Source organism: Erinaceus europaeus, chromosome 4 (genome assembly GCF_950295315.1).
Source record: "Erinaceus europaeus chromosome 4, mEriEur2.1, whole genome shotgun sequence".
Lineage (NCBI taxonomy): Eukaryota > Metazoa > Chordata > Mammalia > Eulipotyphla > Erinaceidae > Erinaceus > Erinaceus europaeus.
In genome coordinates, this window is record NC_080165.1 from 87,930,213 (window position 1) to 87,947,765 (window position 17,553).

Genomic DNA, 17,553 nt, shown 5'->3' on the forward strand with positions numbered 1-17,553 from the left:
CCCCTCTCAATTCCTCTCTATTCTATTAGATAAAATATAAACGGGGTTAAAAAAATGTAGGAAAAATGGCCACTGGAGCAGTGAATTTATCATATGTATCATAGGGTACAGAGCCCTAGCATTAATCCTAGTGGCAATAGCAGAAATAATAAATTAAAAACAAAATAAAGTAGCTCTGGAAATTATTTTCATTATTTTGCTTGGACATCAATGGCTAGATATACATAAACAAAAAGGCATTTTTTAAAAATTTTAATAGTGATTTAATAATGTTTAACAAGATTGTAAAGTAACAAAAGTATAATTCTAAATAGTTCTCACCCCCAGAATTCTGCATCCATTCCCTCCACTGGAATCTTCCTTATTCTTTATCCCTCTGGGAACATGGTCCAACATTCTTGTGTTTTTTTGTTTGTTTTCTTTTCTTTTCTTTCTTTTTTATTTTTTGACCAGAGCAGTGACGCATCAGTGAGGTGGTCTACCCAGGGAAGTCAGGATAGAATCATAGTAGCATCTGCAACTTGGTGGCTGAAAGGTGAGATATATATTTTAGCTCTTCTGGAACTGATTAAGTTCTAGAAGAGGAAACCAATGTTTGGTAGAATAGTAATACTTTCTGTTACATATAAAGAGTTTAACTTGAGGGAGTCAGACGGTTGTGCAGCGGGTTAAGCACACATGGTGCAAAGCACAGGGACCCTCATAAGGATCCCGGTTCCCACCCTTGGCTCCCCACCTGCAGGGGAGTCGCTTCACAGGTGGTGAAGCAGGTCTGCAGGTGTCTTTCTTTCCCCCTCTCTGTCTTCCCCTCCTCTCTCCATTTCTCTCTGTCCTACCCAGCAATGAAGACAGACAACAATAATAACTACAACAATAAAACAACAAGGGCCACAACAAGGGAATAAATAAATAAATATAAAAAATAGTTAATTTGAAAGGTTAGTAATTTTCAAATCCTATTATTCATAAAAGTCCTCTTTTTGTTTGCAACAAGTCATATACTTATGCTTTATAAGAAAAGAAATAATGTTTGGGTGCACAGGAGAGAAATTGCATGTTTAGCCAGCACCTCAGGTGCTAGATTGTCTCAGGCTTAGAAGCATTACAGGAGTCAGGAGGTGGAGCTGGATACCTTCATACTTGAGATGTTTCTGAAAGGACCAGAATCCATTGTCACTTAAGTGCATTCTGGTACCAGCAGAATCGGAGTAAATTTCTTAGGCACACAGGGTGCATATCAAACATATTAAAGTAAAATTATATGCTCATCAAAATTTGAGAATAACTTACCTAACTTTCTATTGATACCCACTTAATAACAGACAAAGTTAGAATATCCCTAGAGTAATCATCTGTAATCATCCCCCACACATCCCCATAAGCCAGAATTGAACAGTGCTCTGGTTAAAAAAAAAAATGGAAAAAAAAGGAAGAAGGAAAGATAGAAAGAAGGAAAGAAAGAAGGAAGGAAGGAAGGAAGGAAAGAAAGAAAGAAAGAAAGAAAGAAAGAAAGAGAGAAAGAAAGAAAAGAAAGAAAGGAAAACAAGATCAGAAGAGAAAACACAAGTAGAACCAGAACTGGAGTTGGCATATTGCACCAAAGTAAAAGACTCTGAGGTGGGTGCGGGTGGTGCCGGGGGGAGAATACAGGCCCAAAAAGGATGACAGAGGACCTAGTGGGGGATGTATTGTTATGTGGAAAACTGATAAATATTATGCAGGTACAAACTATTGTATTTACAATATTGTATTTACATACAATTGTATGTAAAATATTAATCCCCCAATAAATAAAAATTTTTTAAAAGTAATATCAATAAGTTTGTTCTCTCCAAGCCTGTGTCCTCCTGAGGAAAATGGACATGCATTATTTTACCAACTTTACACTGATTTTGTGGAGTTTTATCAGATGTATTACACATGAGCTAATATTTGTGGTATATAATCAGCTTTCATTATATGTTCACTAATATTCTTTATTTTCTCATTATTGAAATTTAAAAAAATATTTTCCATTTTCTTATTCCCAACTGCTGTTTCAATTTGAAGTATACTCAGTAAAGTTAAGTATGTAATTCACCTCACTGTGAATGAATGAGACATTTAAGTTTCAAAGAAGAAAAATGTTATACTAAGACACTGCTTTTCACTAGTAATAAATCAGATTCAATTTAGTTGTCTTTTAAAAACATATATACCTGTTATTAGTTACATAGAAATTTTATACATATCTTAGATCATTTAAGTATTGGACTGTATATTATCTGTGCAAAGTATGTTGCTTTGTTCACAACACAGGTGTGTGACAATAAAGATTCTTTCTCAGTTGTTTCTATAATTCGATGTACAATAGCTATAAGTGCTGGTTGAGAAACATCTTAACACAAAATCTCAGCTTTTGTAAAGAGTACAGTGATTCACCAATGGTATCTATCCTAGTTTTTAAAAAAGTCTCATAAGGGAGTCGGGCAGTAGCGCAGCGGGTTAAGCGCACGTGGCGCAAAGCGCAAGGACCTGCGTAAGGATCCCAGTTCGAGCCCCCGGCGCCCCACCTGCAGGGGAGTCGCTTCACAGGTGGTGAAGCAGGTCTGCAGGTGTCTGTCTTTCTCTCCCCCTCTCAGTCTTCCCCTCCTCTCTCCATGTCTCTCTGTCCTATCCAACAACGACAACATCAAGAACAACAACTACAGCATCAATAAAAAGACAACAAGGGCAACAAAAGGGTAAATAAATTAAAAAAAAAATTAAAAAAAAAGTCTCATAAATGGATAACTGTAACTTTATTAGAAGGAGCATTGGCTATGAGGAACAAGTTCAGAAAAATACCTTTATTTTAATTACTTTATCCTACATGAGTATTTGCCTTTCGCCAAAATATCTTAAATCTAAAGTGAACAATTCTCTTTATTAGAAATGCTTATTTTACTTAACGTATCTAAAATTTTACATAAAATAGATAAAAAATAAGTAGATAGCATTTCAAAAATATTAACAATAATAGGCACACTGGCCACTGGAATAGAATTGAGAGCCCATAAATAAGCCTCCACGTCTATAGGCATCTATTCTTTCACAAAGGTGCCCAGACGATTAAATGGGAGAAAGGAGATTTTCCAACAAATGACGTTTGAAAATTTGGGAACCATGCATATGAATGAAACTGGGCCACTATATTTCATCAAACACAAAAATAAATTCCACATGGATTAAGGACTTGGATTTTAAAATCAAACTATCAAATACTTAGAGGAAAAATATTGGGAGGATTCTTTCACATCTAAATTGCATAGGTCACTTTAGTGATATGAATCCAGCAAGAAGGACTGAAACAAAAATAAACCAATTGGACTACATCAAATTAAAAAGCTTCTATACAGCAAAAGAAGCCACCACCCAAACAAAGCAACCCCTTACAAAAATGGGAGAAGATCTTTACATGTCATACATCAGATAAGAGGCTAATAACCAAAATATATAAAGAGCCCACCAAACTCAATAACAACAACAAAAATGACCCTATCCAAAAAATGTGGAGAAGATATGAACAGAATATTCACCAAAAAAGACATACAGAAGGCCAACAAACATATGAAAAAAATGCTCCGTCATTGATTGTTAAAGAAGTGCAAATAAAGACAACAATGAGATTCTACTTTACTCCTGTGAGAATGTCATATATCCAAAAAGGTAATCACAACAAATGCTGGAGAGATTGTGGCGACAAAGTAGCCTTCCTGTACTGCTTGTGGGAATGTACATTCGTCCAATCCCTGTGGACAGCAGTCTGGAGGACTCTCAGAAGACTACAATTGGAACCTACTGTATGACCCTGCAATTCCTTATATCTTAAGGAACCCAACACACCCACCCAAAAAGATTTGTGTATACATATGTTCAAAGCAGCACAATTTGTAATAGCCAAAACCTGGAAACAACCCAGGTGTCCAAAAACAAATGCTTGGCTGAGTAACTTGTGGTATATAAACAGAATGGAATACTACTCAGCTATTAAAAGTGGTGATTTCACCTTCTTCACCTCATTTTGGATGGAGCTTGACAGATTCATGTTAAGTGAGACAAACCAAAAAGAGAAGGATGAATATGGGATGATCCCACTCATAGACAAAAGTTGAAAAATAAGAACAGAAGCAAAAAAGATGTTCTATCAGTACCTTTTTCTACCTCCCAGAATACTGGAGATTACTTCTCCTCTATCTCTCTGTTTTCTAAGGTTCAGGCAAACACTGTTGGTCTCCAGGAATGTCAGTAGCTTCAAACTTCAGCCAAATTCATGAGATAAAATGAAATCATGGTCAGTTTCCAGCAGTGATACAGCATGTACAAGGTTGTGCTCACCATGTACAAGGTCCTGGGTTCAAATATCTAGTCCCCACGTGCAGAAGGAAAGCTTCACTAGTGATGAAGCAGTGTTGCAGGTGTATCTTATCTCTATCTCCTCCTTTCCTCTCAATTGCTTTCTTAATCATCTTAATTAATTAGTTAATCACAAATAAAATCATGGTCATGGAGACAATTCATAGGCATTTAGGCTTTGGGGATTTATGTGAGTGCTTGATTTTTTTAGCCTAAAGGCATGGTGTGGAGTATAGGAACAAGGAAGAAGTACTAAATGTGATAATTCCCAAATGAGTACCCCTAAAACTAGAATAATGGGCCTTAATGTCTCTTGAGTAGCTCTTACTCATTGTTAGACTTCCTATCAGACATTATCTATATCTATATCATCTATATCTATATCTATTTTCCCTTTTGTTGCCCTTGTTGTTTTCTTATTGTTGTTGCAGTTATTATTGTTGTTGTTATTGATGTTGTTGTTGTTAGGTAGAACAGAGAGAAATGGAGAGAGGAGGGGAAGACAGAGGAGGAGAGAAAGACGGACACCTGCAGACCTGCTTCACCGCCTGTAAAGCGACTCTCCTGCAGGTGGGGAGCTGTGGATTCAAACTGGGATCCTTATGCTGGTCCTTGCACTTTGTGCTACATGCGCTTAACCGACGTTACCTTTGTTAGGAAATATTCTTGATGGTGGGGGTTAGGGTGGGGAGGTAGCATAATGGTTATGCAAAGAGAAAAAATATATTAACAAAACTAAAATTCTGCTTATTCAATGAAAGTAAAGTATCCTCAATACATAACAATTTAGTTGTGTAGATATCCTGAAATCATGCAAATAGAGAATTCTTATAAATTTCACTGTTTTTTTCTGTTCCTTAGTGCATCTCTGTTTTGTTTGGGAACTATATAACAGCAAGAAAATGTCATGATGGGACTTTCAGTGAGTTCTCAGCTTGGTCTGGATATGTAAGCAGCACACAAGTTGATTCTTCAGGACCCATCTAGTATTGCAGTACAGACAGTTGTGTTCCTGATCCCTCTCCAGCAGTCTTCCTAGTTTCTTTTTTTTTTTAATATTTATTTTTTTTATTTATTCCCTTTTGTTGCCCTTGTTGTTTTATTGTTGTAGTAATTATTGTTGTTGTCGTTGATGGATAGGATAGAGAGAAATGGAGAGAGGAGGGGAAGACAGAGGAGGAAAGATAGACACCTGCAGTCTGCTTCACCGCCTGTGAAGCGACTCCCCTGCACGGGGGAGCCGGGTTCGAACCGGGATCCTTTTGCCAGTCCTTGTGCTTTGCGCCACCTGCGCTTAACCTAACACTGTGCTACAGCACGACTCCCGTCTTCCTAGTTTCTATAAAATATAACTACTGATATTTCTCTCATCTTCCTCAGCTCTTCAGTCTTAGCACAATCTGGATAAGTTAAGCAGACAATATATAAATAACAATTCAGCAAGTTTATGGCATTTTAAGAGGTCACTGGATTAATGTTTTTAATCATGAACCTTTGAGAAAAATGTGAGTCATAAAAATCTCAATATTTTGAGTTTGGGGTTTGTTGAAACTTAAGGAAAATGATTTCCCTGAACTCTAGAATTATTCATTTTATAATAATGAAATATTGAATTAATATAATGAATTGTGCATTTTATAATAATGAAATACTTCATAGGGACCCAGAAAATATGTAGTAAATAAAATTTCTAATAAGCTTCTTCCTGCTGCAGCTCCCTGAGTTATAGGATTTTGAGTTCCTGGCACATATAATGTGCCTAGTAAACATATTAAAAGGAAAGGATACTGAATATATTGAGCCAGTTTGTGTGGTTTATATCATTAATGAAACTTCCTCATTTTTAAGGTAAAAAATTATTTGAGGGAGTCGGGCTGTAGTGCAGCGGGCTAAGCGCAGGTGGCACAAAGCTCAAGGATCGGCATAAGGATCCCGGTTCGAACCCTGGCTCCCCACATGCAGGAGAGTCGCTTCACAGGCAGTGAAGCAGGTCTGCAGGTGTCTTATCTTTCTCTCCTCCTCTCTGTCTTCCCCTCCTCTCTCCATTTCTCTCTGTCCTATCCAACAATGACAACAACAATAATAACTACAACAATAAAACAACAAGGGCAACAAAAGGGAATAAAAAAATTATTTGAATGTAAATAAACATTTTATTTATAAACCATTTTCTTGGACTGGGATATAATATAGTTGAAGATAATTTAGTGGAGTCTGGTGCTACACTGCCACCTGGTGGTTACTTTCAAGATGCACTTTCTAAACAAAATATACTCTTGATTCTGTAATTTATAGTGCAACAATAATAATTCTGTGTGTTTATGCACACACACCACACACACACACACACACACATCACAGCCCTACTTCACAACCCGTGGTGCTTCCATGTGCTTCTGGAACTCTAACCCAGGGCCTCATATACAGGAAGATACAGATACTTTACCAGAGTTTTAGATTTCCTCATACTGAAGTCTCATTTATTTACTTTGCTACCATTATAGGGCAAAGTTTATAATTTTTTCATTTTGTATTTTATATGTAATTATTCTTTGAAAGATCATTGGAAACAAAACCAAAATTAAAATACGTGCCTATAAGTACATCACTTACCTAGTGATCACTACTATTAGCATTTTTGTGTACTTTTCTCATTCTCTTTTTTTTTTAACAGGATAAACCTATTTAGTTATAGCATTCTCTATTTTACTTATTCCCTTTAAAATATAATTTAGTCACACAAAGAGCAAGGAACGCATAAGGATCCCGGTTGGAGCCTTCTCTCCACCTGCAGGGGAGTTGCTTCACAGGTGGTGAAGTAAGTCTGCAGGTGTCCATTTTTCTCTCACCCTGTCTGTCTTCCCCTCCTATCTCCATTTCTCTCTGTCCTGTCCAACAACGACGACAACAATAACAACTACAACAATAAAACAACAAGGGCAACATAAGGGAATAAACGAATATTTAAATATATATATATGTAATTTAGCCATATGTGGTTTATCATATCATTTTATAATCATAGTATGATTAATATAGATAGTTTGGATTGGTTTTTAATTTTAATTATTTTAAATTTTATTTGTTGTGAGTATATAGTTGTGCTATATTTTATAGTAAAACACCTAAATTCAGCCATATCTACTCACTTTTATGCCTCTTCTGTTTACTTAAGATTCATGAATTATTACTGAAAAAAGCTCTGAAAAATTTAACACTAGAAAAAAATTGTCTTTTTGTTCTTCATTTCCCTTCAGTTACCTTATTTCATTTTATTGAAGAAATATTGCAGCATACATTGCAAGTTTCAGATGTACTGCACTCCCTTAAGATTTGTCTTTCCCAATTACTTGACAATGCTGTAGATTTCACTTCTGGAGCATAGTTCCTTGTATTTAGTATTTTGCTTCATAACAAATGTAGACTATCTTAAATGGATCTATGCTAGCTTTTTCATTGTTAACACTGAAAAATAATTGAACTTTTGAGATCATTACTGGAGAGATTTTGTGATGATTGGAGAAAAGCTATTCAAGCCTTGTCATATTGAGGAATAAAGTGATAAAGGGGCATGAGCAAACAGATTAGATTTGAGAACCTACTAAAGGGCTCAAAGAGTGACATGGATTTGGGAATAGATTTGTATCTTATATCTCAAGTCTAGGTAGACATTGTAAGTCATGCACGGGACAATGTAGAAGAGAAACTCAAAAAATGTACCCCTTGGCATGCCATAGGAACCAAATGAAAGAACTACCGAGAACCAAATTTCAAATAACCTGAACAACAATCTATATAAATTCATATTGGAATATAATTCGAAGTACAAAACAATGTTCATGATCCCTACTCATAAAGACAGAAATCATGAGATAATAAGCTAATCTCCCATATGGGATACTTTTAGCTAATTTATATAGATATTCTATTTGCTTATATAATGTAAATTATACAGTGACTTTTTTTTTTTTTGCAGAGTACAGTGTGTAAATTGGGAGGTGGATTGGGGGCTTTACAGTGCAGAAACCATGGCAGACACTACCTCATCAGTCATAAATCATGTTGATAGTCCACATAAGTCCTTCATATTATGCATTGAGACTGCAGTTCAGCTCTGTATTCCAAACAAATTTTCAGAACATTATTTAGCTGTAGAAGAACATTAGTTGTATAAGACTCAAAGTATGAGGAAAACATCAGATAAACCAAAAAACATGAACATTGTAGAAAACATGTTAAGTACCACTCAAAGTTGTCAAGAACAGCAAAGATAGAACCTGCAAAATTATCACATCCCAGAAGAACCAGAGTCAACATAATGTGGTATCTTGGAAGAGTTCCTACAACAGATCAAAGACATTGGGCTGAAAATTAAATAACTATGAGTAGTGTATGAAATTTAGTCAACAGCACTGGTATTTGTTCATTGGTTGCAAGAAATATGCCATAATGGTGAAAGATAAAGGGAAACTAAGTGAGTACTATCTTGGAATTCTTTGTTCTTCACTTTTGTTTTTTAACCTTTATTTATTTATTTTTTTTATCTGAAACTATTCTAAAATTCAAAGTAAAAGTCTCGGGTGGGAGGAGGGTTCATGAACTGGAACATGATGGCAGAGGAGGACCTAGTGGAGATTGAATTGTTATGTGGAAAACTGAGAAATGTTACACAGGTATAAACTACTGTATTTAACTGTCAACTGTAAACCATTAACCCCCCAATAATGAAAAAAGAAGAGTTTATCAAAAAAGAAAGTACTTTGAAGGCCAGTATCTAGGATATTGTTTATAAATGAGTATTTCAGATCCCAAACTAGATTGCTCACTTAAATCACAAGTTCTGTGCATATGCAGCAAATTATAACCCTGATCCCATAATTGAGATCCGCTAATCTGATTAGAGGGCAAGAGGTCAACTTTCAAGTGTTTCTCATTTTAGGTGAGGTCATGTTACTTTTTCACCAATTCCCAGGGGCAAGGAATCAGATAAAGTATGTTGATGGCTTTTAACAATCAGCTCTCACCTTTAACAGAGGAATATATCTGCCTATCTTCTGCATCATTCAAATCTGATAACCTGTGTCTGTTTTAGACTCATTTGTGTTCAGTTTCTATAATTTGTTCATGCTACACTGACCTCTTACACCTTTAATATCCAAAATAAATAAAACATTTACAAACTTGCAGTTTCAGAGGTCACAAATCATAACTACAAATTTTCAAAAGACACTGAAGTTACTTCATCTATGCTTTGAGAACTATAGAAGAGTTTATCTTGTGCACTTTTATATGATTTTAATACTTGAAAATTTAGCATATACTAATGACACAATACATGTGAACTGGTGCTTAATCATTTCATTTCTTTCAAAGCAACAGGGTTTGAGGTGCAAAATTATGAAATAATTTTTGAAGAATTTCAAATTTTGAAATGATTTCAAGAAATAGTGAGTGGATTGACTGGTTGAAGTACTATTTCAAATAAAGTGTCTCCTTCCACCCTCAACCTGTCTTCATGATGTTGAGTTGAGATGCTGGAGGGAATGCTTAATTATATATACTGTTTTAAAAATAAAGCTAGAAAAAGAATGACAGAGGACCTAGTGGAGGTTGTATTGTTATATGGAAAACTGGGACATGTTATGCATATACAAACTATTGTATTTACTGTCGAATATAAAACATTAATTCCCCAATAAAGAAATCAAAAAAAGAATAATAAACCTAGACTATTAGTTGAAGAACCTATACATCCTGGGAATATAGGTTCTCAAATTTTGTGTACCTACATTTGTTCTATTACTAATGGACAGTACCATTTTAATTTTTATGTAAACCTATTTACGTTTCCAATATCCTTAGCATAATATCCAAGTTATTTAGACATTGTTACTGAATAAGACAGAATTAGTAAATAAATCAACTTCTTTCCCCTTAGAACCTCAAGGACTGTTCTAGCAGCAGGTGGCTAAGTAAGAATGTTTGGATGACAGGTTCTTTAGAAATGTTAAATATAAATGCCAGATTTTCCATGGAATGAATAAACAAGCCTGGGGTGCTTTACTTTGTTTTTCAGATGGGGATTAACGTGGTGGACTCTGCTGTCTCTGGATTAGGTGGTTGCCCTTATGCAAAAGGTGCTTCTGGAAATGTAGCCACAGAAGATTTGCTATATATGCTTAATGGCCTGGGGCTCAACACAGTAAGTTAATTTGACATGTTTTAATATTCACGCATTCCTTACAGATCCAAATTGAAATGTGTTTCAGATTTAGTAAACAATTTTGAGGTCAAAGTTTTACTGTACTTTAGCTATTTATTCAAGTGTACAGTAATTCTTTGAAGAAAAACCAGTAATGCTACTATTTTCCATTTTTACAATGCTTCATGACCTACAGAGTACTGATTTGAATTTGCATACACCAAGGTTTTTTATTTTTTTTATTTTTTTAGTGTGGATATTTTTCTTGGAGGAAACTGAGATCTTGATTTTCTCACAGTGACAACAGGACTTTTGGACAAAAGCCCAGACACTTTTTAAATGGCCAATGGAAAATAGAGCTTAATAATACTTAGCATGTAGGTTATTGGATAACAAGCAAACAAACAAACAAAAAAGCTCTCTACAAGATCTAATCTCCATGAAAGTAAGCCCCTTGGGAGTCAGGCTGTAGTGCAGCGGGTTAAGTGCAGGTGAAGCAAAACACAAGGACCAGCATAAGGATCCCAGTTTGAGCCCCTAGCTTCCCACCTGCAGAGAGTCACTTCACAGTCAGTGAAGCAGGTCTGCAGGTGTCTCTCTCCCTCTTGTCTTCCCCTCCTTTCTCCATTTCTCTCTGCCCTATCCAACAATGACGACATCAACAACAACAATAATAAATACAACAAGAATACAACAAAGGCAACCAAAGAGAATAAATAAATAATAAAAGTATGTTTTGTCATGTGATTATTAACGTGACAAATTAAAAAAAACAAACATTGCATAGAAACAGAGAGAAATTGAGAACGAATGGGAGACAATGAGAGAGAGAAAGATACAGCACTGCTTCACCACATGTGAAGCTCCCCCTGCCCTTCCACAGGTGGGGAGCAGGGACTTGAGCCCAGGTGCTTTCAACCAAGTGAGCCACAGGTGGGCACCTACCATGACCTTTTAATCTATAAAGCTTTAAAGAAACACACACACACACACACACACACACACACACACACACACACACACACGGGGGGGGAGAGAGAGAGAGAGAGAGGGAGAGAGAGAGAGAGAGAGAGAGAGAGAGAAATATGCAAGTTAAAAAATACTTAGGGATCTGATGCAAGATACTGGGAGGACCTAAGTTGGGGGGTAGGAGAGTGTGCAGACACCTTTTTTGAGGAGATGAAAAAGTACATGCATGTGTTAGCAACCATACTTTAAATTACTATCCACCCAATAAAATGATTTGTAAGAAAATAAGAAATATGCACAAATGGAAACAGAAAAGTTTTCAGAAGTTAATTATATGTAGAATTGGTTAAAAATGTTTTCTGAGTGGTAGAAGCAACATCTGGATGTCAAAATGAAAATTTCTCTTTCTAAAGCATCTTTCTTCTCTGTTCTCCTCTTACTTACACAAACATAACATTTCTGCAACATCAACTCTGTACCATTGTATTTTTCACCTCCACCACTTAATCTTGTGCTTTCAACTACCAGGAGCTACACCACTCTTTACATTTAATTTTAAATGCATGGTGACTTCGTTTCTTTATCTAGGTCCCCATGCACCAGAGAACAATCATTACATTATGTATGCCCAATGCTTGTTGAATTGTCCATTAATATTCATTGAAAGACCAACATCATTTAGCATTAAACAATAGTTATTGCTAATTGAATAGAAATAAATATACATTGTATTTACAAAGTAATGATCATTTCTAGAAGAAATATACTACCACTACAAAAACTATATGAAAAAAGAAATCCTTTCTTTTCTATGTAGATGACTAAATTGAACCCAGCTGATGCTTGATACGTGTCAAATGCATAATGTCTTATTGCTAGAAATATGACAATTCAAGGAAGATTATCATGTTGGGTATCAGAATATAATTCAGCAAGCTAATAAGTACAAATTCTCTTCAGAGCCCAGAGTCACTATCACTCCAAAACCTAATCAAACACCAAGAACTGATTTGACATCTAAAATTCTGTGGCTGTTTGCCCTTTCCTTAATATCCTTGGATTCATTAGTTAACACCAAGTCCTTACTTTCCTATATGTCATTCTCTACCTGGTCTGCTGACTTCTTAATAAGTTGGAGTGCTTCTACCATGCTACCATCAGAGAATTTTTTTATTATTATATTTATTTATTGGATAGAGATAGCCAGAAATCAAGAGTGATAGAGAGGGAGAGAGACAGAGAGACACCTGCAGCACTACTTCACCACTCGCAAAGCTTTCCTCCTGCAAGTGGGGACCGGGGGCTTGAACCTGGGTCCTTGCACATTGTAATACATGTGCTCAACCAGGTGCGCCACCACCCAGCCCTGAGAATTTCATCTAAAATAAATTTTATATAAAAAGGAAACAGTGACAAAACCATAGGATAAGAGGGGTACAACTCCACACAATTCCCAACATCAGAACTCCATATCCCATCCCCTCCCCTGATAGCTTTCCTATTTTTTAACCCTCTGGGAGTGTGGATCCAAGATCATTGTGGGATGCAGAAGGTTGAAGGTCTGGTTTCTGTAATTGCTTTCCCACTGAACTTGGGCGTTGACAGGTTGATCCATACTCCCATCCTGTCTCTCTTTCCCTAGTGGGGAAGGACTCTGGGGAAGTGAAACTCCAAGGCATGTTGGTGGGTTTTTTCTGTCCAGGGTAGTCTGGTCGCATCCTGCTAGCATCTGGAATCTTGGCTCTGCCCCCTAAATAAAATTTTAGGTCTTGACAGTAGTATATTTGGTAGAGCGTACACATTACCATAGTCAAGGAACCAGGCACAAGCTACTGTTCTCCACCTACAGGAGGGAAGCTTCAAGGACAGTACAACTGTGCTGCAAGTGTTTTTCTTTCTCTCTCCCTCTTTACCTCTCCCTTCTATCTCAATTTTTCTGTGTCTTATTAAATAAAAAAGAAAGGGGAAAAATGGCCACTGAGAATGGTGATTTTGTTTTTTTGTTTTTTATGTAGACACCGAGCCCCACCTATAACCTAGGAGGAAATAAAAATAAATAGAATATAACAAAATTATGTTTTATAAAATTAATTATTCTTTGCTTCTTCTAGTACTTTAATCAGTGGATTCTCATTTCCTGAAAAATAGGGCTGTGTCCTTTTACATAAGCAGCCTGCTTAAACATTTTATAGTCCCCTCTGGTCATCACTCTCCACATATGCCATGATATTTTTCACAACTCTTATAAAGGCACCTACTCTTTGCTAAAATGCCCTATCATTTCTATTGATACCCTAAACATAATACACATGTTGGTAACTACATTTCTAGTACCCTTCCTGGAAACAGTGCTTCTGTTTCCTTTTCCTCAGTGAGTTGACTGCCCTGCATCCCTGCTATCCTAACTGTCTAAGCATGTCTACATCTGTACTCTTTAACTCTAGTATGAATTTTTCTCTTTTGTGGTTGATATTACATTCTTAATTATAGGTATCTTAAAGGCAGAAATCACTCAAAGTTTCTCAGAACCCAGGAACATATCCCAGTGCATGTGGCATTCTAAAGCTCCTGAGAAGTTATTTAAGAAAAAAATGCAATATTACATTATTATATATGCAGTTAATAAAATGATAGGACAATGTGAATGGTTTTCTTGGATTTGAAGCCAAATTCTATTGTATAACTTTCATGAAAGGAATTCTTTGTAAAGTAGTGAAAATTGATGACTAAAATCTTCCTACCATTCCATTTAGAAAAAGACACATATAGCTAATTATAAATTGTAATTATCATTGCATTAGGATGGTGACCTGAAGTTTGCCTAATAGGTACTCCATCTACTCCTCCTTTATCGCAACAAAACCAAGTGCCTCAAACTAAAGCAAATGTTAGTACCCTATCAACAATTTTAAAGTAGGTTATGGAAATCACTTATCAAAACCAAGTACCTCAAACCAAAGCAAATGTTAGTACCCTATCAACAACTTTAGAATAGGTTATGGAAATCTCTTACTCCTGTAGCTTTTCAAAATATTTTTCTTGATCATTCTCAAATAGAGAGAAGGGCCAGGCAGCGGCACATCCAGTTGAGTGCACATGTTACAATGCTCAAGAACTTAGGTTCAAGCACCCAGTCCACACTTGGCCACGGGAGAAGCGTCACAAGTGGTGAAGTGGGGCTGCAAGAATCTCCCCCACCCTTCTCAATTTCTCTATTGAATAAATAAGTAAATATCTTAAAAAGAAGTTTTTAAAAAATCAAATAGACGGAAGTAAACTACAATGGAAAAATGGTACTCTGAACATTCTTGAGAGCACTGACTAAATTAAATGATGATCTTTTTACAATCATTATGAAAAGCCCCTGTGAACAGTTACATTTGTTGAGTTCAAGAAAATGACTGACATAAATAGTAAAAAATACTTTTGAGTAGAAAACTTGCGCATGCTCAGTTTAAAGTGTTCAGTATTTGTATTCATAACGAGGGAGGACACAAGAGTTCATGAAGCACTATATGAGGGCAAATTCTGGGTTAATCCAATACTCTACCTCCCCTAGTGGTAGCAAAGATGCTGCAGGAGAACTGGATGGTGACCTATTCAACCTTAGATAATGATACACCGAACATGGCCTTCAGACCCAACTACCTATCTGTCATCCATGGATTTACCTAAGCCTTTATTGATCCTGTTTATGCTTTCAGACAGTATAGTTAGGCGAACAAGTTTCAGATGTGGACTAAATACTACTTCACTTTATTTGGCCTACACATATCTCCTTAAATAACATAAATGTTCAAGAACAGCAATAATTCTAAGCATGGTTAAAATAAACCTTCATCTTTCCTGCATTTCTTAAGAGTTTAATCAACTATTGCTGTTTCCATTATTCTTTTTTTTAATAGCCAGCATATTTATTTTATTTTAATGAAGAAAAAATACATATACCTGACTTTACAAAGTCAGGTAACTGAGAAGGACAGAAAAAAAAGAGAGAGAGAGAGAACTCAGTCATAAATGTTTTTTTCTATCTGTAATTCCTTTAAGTTTCCTCTTCTTTTAAACATTTTTTTAATTTTTTAATTTTTTTATTTATAAAAAGGAAACATTGACAAAACCATAGGATAAGAGGGGTACAACTCCACACAATTCCCACCACCAGAACTCCTTATCCCATCCCCTCCTCTGATAGCTTTCCTATTCTTTAACCCTCTGGGAGTATGGACCAAAGGTCATTGTGGGATACAGAAGGTGGAAGGTCTGGTTTCTGTAATTGTTTCCCCACTGAACATGTTTCCTCTATTCTTATCTATTACATTTCCACCAAGCCATTATTATTTTAATTAGTCTACTTTGACATTTTATAGTGTTCCTAGATTCATTCTCTCTTCTAGAGTTCAGGTGCCAGTTTGAATTACAATCAGATAAGTGAACTATGTCAGTAACTTTATACAAGAGTGAGAGAAATCAAGATATGTATTAATAAAGCAGAAAAATGTGAAATGTCCTCTGAAATGATTCATAAAAATAACTTGTTATCTCCAAATCAATAATGACAATGATTGTTTACTGAATTTAAATGACTATTTACTAATAGAATTGTCTTCTTTATTCTAAGTTCCCTTTCTACCTGATATTTTTTGTTCCTCTCACTAGGGTGTGGATCTTTATAAAGTGATGGAAGCTGGTGACTTTATTTGCAAAGCTGTGAATAAAACAACAAACTCTAAAGTAGCACAAACCTCCTTCAGTGCTTGACCTGAATAAATTTGTGACTTAAAGCTGAGTAGATTCATTTCAGTTATGGAGAGTGGTCTGAAAATCGTTACTCTTAATTTATTTGAAATTTGAAATAATATAAAAGAGTGGCAAAATGAAGATACTTTTGAAAAGTATTACAAAGTCAACAAAAAAGCCATGCTGGTTATCAGCTAGAATTTTGCAAGTAAAGGATTAATAATAAAACCTATAGACATGCTCTTGAACTTGGAGAAAAGTCTACTTTTTTGCTTTTGCAGAAATAACTTTTTAATTTAGTAGACGTGAAAATTGACTTCAGATTTCCCTAAGTATCAAATGCCATGTTAATACTTAATCAAGCTGGCTTAACACAGTGTACATATTGTCAGTGGTTTATGAACTCCTGCACAGTGTGCAAAGTGTGTGGCCTTGATGTTATGCTCTCTGTCTCTGGATCTTGACTTTCTATTTGCTAAGTCAGTTAAGTTATGGACCAAGTGCCAAAACTCCATCTGACCCTACATAATTTTTAGCAGTAGAACTTTTATATTTCAAGTAAGGCTAACATCTGTTAACTATTTCAATGACTTTATCTTGTTCCAAGTGGCTGTGGTAAATGGCAAGATTCCATATCCTGGAAACATATCGCGACCTCCCGTGTTTGTTACATGCATCTAATTTACCATACTTTGCCTTTTATCGGTTCTAGTAAAAACCAGGTTTTACTTGACTATTGAAAACTATAAGGAAGGATTTTCATCCTGAAGTCTAAATACAGTGATGAGAATGGATTGATACTTGTGCCATAATCTACATTTGTTGTTTTTGGTTTATATCCAACTTGGCCAAAGAACTACCATTGTAATCCTAAGAATATTAAGACAGTTTTTAATTCTTAAAATAACTGTCTCTATTAATACAGGTTGGGGGAGGTTGCTTATTTGTTTTGGTTGGCTTTTCATGTTTATTTTAAGTGGTGAAATAACTGAAATTTTATCTTTTGTATTGGAGAGCATTGCCAGAAGTAGCAAAAATTAATGTGTTAAAGTTGAGAAAAAGAGCAGAAGGACCATATTAAAAGAAGACATTTCTATTACCTATGCAGATCAAAAGTAGGCAATATTATTACATGCAGGTCTGAAACAGCTCTTGTGTTATTAATGCAGGGTTCTCCAATAGTACAGGTGATTTTATCTTTGAGTAAATTTGAATATATCTTGATGTATAAAAGTAGGCACTGTAGATTTTCTATTAAATATTCATCAAAA

At 35.6% G+C, this 17,553-nt stretch overlaps 1 protein-coding gene across 2 annotated transcripts in view; it reads left to right on the top strand.

Annotated features, from left to right (window-relative positions):
* The window catches only part of HMGCLL1 (3-hydroxy-3-methylglutaryl-CoA lyase like 1), a 201,917-nt gene extending 185,387 nt beyond the window's left edge, over positions 1-16,530 (top strand). For both annotated transcript variants that reach the window (XM_060190010.1, XM_007516493.3), the window contains 2 exons: positions 10,451-10,576; positions 16,202-16,530. In XM_060190010.1, the coding sequence (XP_060045993.1) occupies positions 10,451-10,576; positions 16,202-16,303 (228 nt within the window). In that variant the 3' untranslated portion in view covers positions 16,304-16,530. The remainder of the gene's footprint in view (positions 1-10,450; positions 10,577-16,201) is intronic.
* Positions 16,531-17,553: the final 1,023 nt, after the last annotated feature.